This window comes from Phaethon lepturus, unplaced genomic scaffold, assembly GCF_000687285.1.
Source record: "Phaethon lepturus isolate BGI_N335 unplaced genomic scaffold, ASM68728v1 scaffold34688, whole genome shotgun sequence".
NCBI classification, from domain to species: domain Eukaryota; kingdom Metazoa; phylum Chordata; class Aves; order Phaethontiformes; family Phaethontidae; genus Phaethon; species Phaethon lepturus.
Window position 1 is genome coordinate 48,253 of NW_010556103.1, and position 4,763 is coordinate 53,015.

At 39.2% G+C, this 4,763-nt stretch overlaps 1 protein-coding gene across 1 annotated transcript in view; it reads right to left on the reverse strand.

Moving 5' to 3' along the window:
- NFAT5 (nuclear factor of activated T-cells 5, tonicity-responsive) overlaps positions 1–3,002 on the reverse strand; it is a 41,226-nt gene extending 38,224 nt beyond the window's left edge. The window contains exon 1 of the mRNA XM_010292380.1: positions 2,882–3,002. Within this exon, the coding sequence (XP_010290682.1) occupies positions 2,882–2,939 (58 nt within the window). The 5' untranslated portion in view covers positions 2,940–3,002. The remainder of the gene's footprint in view (positions 1–2,881) is intronic.
- Between the last annotated feature and the right edge of the window lie 1,761 nt (positions 3,003–4,763).

The following is a 4,763-nucleotide window of genomic DNA, read 5'->3' on the forward strand; positions in this document are numbered from 1 at the left end:
GCAGGAATTGGTAGGAGCGGGGACCATGACTATAAAACAATCCACTGAGCTCCACTGCAAAGAGTAAATTCACCTCTCCTTGTACCCCATCTACAACTTTTGTAGACGTTTATGTTCCTTCCTCTGTTCCTAAGCTGTCCCCAGCTAGAGAAAAAAAGTCTGGCCTCAGACTTACTAGAAATACCCAACCATCTGTCCACCCCTGGGTAATAATGTATCTTATAATAGATATATATAGAAAATATTATATGTTCTTTATATATGTACGTATCTTACCTCCCAGCACCACAGGGAGGAACAGGAACTGTTCTTTTCAGCTTTCTGCTCTGTTGCTATAGTTTTAGAACACAGCCTACAGACCTGGTTTGCAGGTAAATATTAAAGATGCACATATTTTCTTTCAAGGATGTGGTAGAGGAGTGGGGGAAAAAACAAAACCAAACAAAAACCCCACTAACCAGTTACGCTAAAACTATCTATCTGATTTCATTCATGGGACAAAATGCTGAGGCTGAGCCTTGCCCGATGCCTACAGGAGCCCTACAACAGCACTGGCTACAGCGCTTTGGGCTGGGGCTCACCTCTCCTTACATGTGTACGCAGCACAGCTCGCTGTGGAGCGGTCCTGGTCATCACAATTATGTGTTTATAAAAGACCAGGATTCAATTTTCTTGCCCTCGTTGTAGTGGACAGTGATACAAGCAATAAAACCAAAAGTAGTCTTTACTCTGTTCGGGGGTTTTGTCTGGTTGGTTAGTTTTTTAACACAGTTTTTAACAACCTGGAGAACTGTACTTGCTCATGCTTAATGCTTCTGATCCTGATTTTAAGGGCACCCAGAAACTTAACCGCCTCGTCATGACACTGATGGAAGGTCTCTGAAGCCACAGTTCAGTGAACAACTTAAACCAGCACAAACTAACAGCCACCGAGAAAAGCCAGCGCCACCTTTCCCAACTGCTCCTTCTTCCCCACGTGACTCCTTTCCTTGTGCCACCAAAGGCATTTGTGCAGACCCGCAGCAAACTCAGCCGGGACAACTCTAATCTGGTTGAGGTCCTTGATCCAACCAACGCACGCTGCAGCACACACATGAAAAGCTCTTCTTTCGGCAGCAGTATCGGCTTAAAGTCTTTTAAGTGTGATCTCTGACATCGAAAAGTGTTCTTAATTGAAGGAGCAGGTCTCCATTCAGTGTTAACAAAAAATCAACACTATTTTTTGAAGTTTTTTGTTCAAGAAAGTTGTGCTGCAGTTTTACTCAAACACAGCTAACACATTCTTAGTTTTTTTAAAAGGAACTGGACTGGCTGTTAGCAGACACTAAATACCTGGAGGTAACAGACATTTAGTTCCATTCAAGTTTTTAAGTCTTTTCTGTTAGATACAGAATTAATTAGCAGTTCATGTCTATCTGTGGATTTAGAGTGTAACAGGGTTTGTGGGACTTTTGTTCATTTATATGTTTCACATATTCATATTCATTTCATATTCACTTTTGTTCACATGTTTCTACAGGATTTGGTTGCTGCTGTATCTTTGAACCAAACCGATCATTAAATATCTTGATTTTAGAAATAAATGCCCAAATTATTTTTTTAATAAGTAATGCAGAAATACCAAATCCTTTCAATGTAATAAATAAAAACAAATTCTTTCAATGACCGAAGTTCCACTGTGCACAGTTAAATCCACAGGTTCTCTCAGAAGAGGTCTGGCAAAACATGAATGGTGAGCAGTGCTGTAAAGTTTCTCTGACAAGTCTACAATCACTTCACTTTCTGATCAGGATTCCTGTACCATGCAAATCTGGGAAACATTCTCACACAAACATTTAATGCATATGAACTCATAGAGGGGAAAAAAGAATAATGCAGCTATCTGAATCCTCACCTTAAATATACACATTTTTCTCAAGCAACAATTTAAGGCCAATTAGGAAAGTGGAACATGACCTTGTAAGAAATATGGGGAATAAATTATGCAAAAAAAAAAAAAGCCCCAACTTATCCAATGAAGAAAGATTCATCTATCGTGAGCATAACAATCATTTTTTCCTCATTGCACAGATGTTTACTAAAATATATAAGTTACTGACAAGAATTCCAGATGCAAAACAGCACTAAGGCTAACTTCACAAATCAGAACTTTGTCCTTAAATCCTCCCTTTTTTTCGTTCAATGAAGATCAATAACAGAGTCTTTAGACTAAAGTCTAAAACATGACTGGGATTAAGATAAAGATGAAGATAAAAAGGTCATGCCTCATTTTTATATGCCGTCAATTAGAAAAACAACTAATTATAAAAGTGCCATCCTGACATATATTATATTCTCATGTATTTGAGAATTTTTTAATACATTACAATAGATAGCTATGTGTGAATGGAGTTTAAATACTAAGCTTCCTCAGGCTTCTTAAAGGAAAATATGACCTTTCTTCCTCCTTACAGTTTGGTAGAAGCTTCACGGCCCAAAATGTATCTCCCATTCCATTTTTTTATCCTAGCTAGAATTTGCTGGTTTACAGTCAGTCAGCATTCTGCCTTAGATCCAAACAGGTATTTACTACCTCTGAAGACAGAGTGCATTCTAGGAGTTAAAAGATCTGTGCTGCATAGTAACAGAATAGCAACACAGAGAGAGAGAGAGAGATCTCTTCATAAGAAATAAGTTATGAAATACAGCAACCATTAACTAGAATACTTAATAATTTAGATCACCCAGTTCAGTTTAATTTACATTACCTAAATTCTCCTAGAATGAACTCTGTTACTTCTCCACAAGCTCTTTTTTACAATCAAAACTTTGCCAGCACTGTTCATGTTGGCCAGAACGTTACAAACCTTAACAAAGCAACTGAATAAAGGAGAATGCTTACCAGCAGCAACTACAGCTGGAGGCGGCGAACCTGCCTCGCCACCGCTTGTTTGGCTCATGGATGCTACAGATGTTTCTCTGGAAGGTGGTAACTGCAGCTCCTTTGGGAGAAGGTCATAGACAGATTCTGTTGAACAGAAAGCATTTTATCAAAAATTTATTCATGCTCTGTATAAGAAATCGTGTTTTTGCATAAAAGATATGAACTGTGATTCAACCTTTTCAGAACCTTTTGAAAAAGTTACATTAAGCACTCGGAGTTCTTCACATCATGGAATACAGTTATTTCAGAAAACAAATAAACAAGACATTAAGATACCCATTCTCAAGATCAAGACAAAAGGATACAAATTTGTTCCAACAAAGAAATAATTCATGAACTTTCACGGAAACTGTACGCTCTTAGAATGAAGGGGCAGAATCACATGAGAATCAAAGACAAAATTGTTCTCAGAACTCAAACTGTGCAACTGACCTCCAAAGAAAGAGAGACTAATTCAGTACCATCATGCACGGAATATCCTATGAAGTCTTCCCAAAAGTGTCAATTCCTGTTATGCAAGATCTCTTACTTCCATTTATCCAACTTGTCGTCCCCCCCCCAAATTCTTCTGTAAACTCATGCAGATGCTCCAAAGAAAGCAGTCTCCACTAACAGAATGGCTAGTGCCAGTCCATTTTACACAGAAAGCTCTTTGCTACAACCGTAGCAGATCTGTGCAGCAGTACAACCTCTAAGAATTTTTTTTCCTGACTTCTCTATCGTGAGACAGCTAGTGGCCACCACACAGCTCACCTGACAGCCTCAGCAGCCAAGACGGGATAAGTGAAGTCAACAGCCTCATGGTCAACCTGGTTCTCCATGCTTGCCGATGGCTCAAGGCAAGTCACTGCCCACAGTCAGATGGCTACTTCGGAGTTCAATTAGCAAGAGCTCTCACTGCACCCAGCGACTGAGAATGTATCACTGAGTTTTTCCGAGATGATAACAACTCCACTCCGGCATGAGCACGCAGCTGTAAACGCATCTCTTCAAGGCGATACACCGAAGACGCATCATTTCAAACACCCGCTTTGGAGATGTAAGTAACCTAGAGGAACAGCTATAAACCAATCAACAATCTACACCACAAAACTTTATGAAATTCCTTTGTATGTATTATTTAGATGCCTCAGACAGATACGGAAAACTCAATGCGTGTTGCATTTTTAAAGTTCTTTTTTCCCCTATGAAGCAATAATTATACTCAACTGATCCTAAAGCAAAATATATTTGTGCAGCAGTTCTTCTGTAAAATTAGAAAACCCACAGAGTTGTTAACTAAAAAGCATTATCTGCATTAGGCCCTGTAAAAAGTGGAACATACTCAAGACAAAGGCACAGGTATATACACACCCAGCAACGTGTAACTGTATTAAAATATAACACATACAAACGCTGGTTATGCCAGAAACCAGAACAGTTACTGTACTAGATAAGAGCGAAAATACTCCCACCACCAAATGGCATAAAAAGAGCCCAAGAAAACTTGAATGCTGTTTACAGGATATTATTTGTCTGTGATGCACAAAATCACAAGCAGCTACCGACAACGGCTGCGAACTGGTGGTGCGGTGTAACCGGAGTTAGCTCCACAACCCATCGAACATCTGCTGCAAGACTTATTTTTTTTCCAGTTACACCCACTTTTGGGAAAACTAACTTTTCAGTTCCGTGACAAATAAACAAAACAGAACTTGTTTTTAATTTAAGACGATAATCAAAATATTGGCAACCAGAGGTGGCCATCCAAATCCCAAACAGAAATCTCTGCTGAGGTTTTCTGTAAGAGCTACCCATAATGGTGACACAATGTGCAAGAAAAGTATTTTAAGATCGCTCA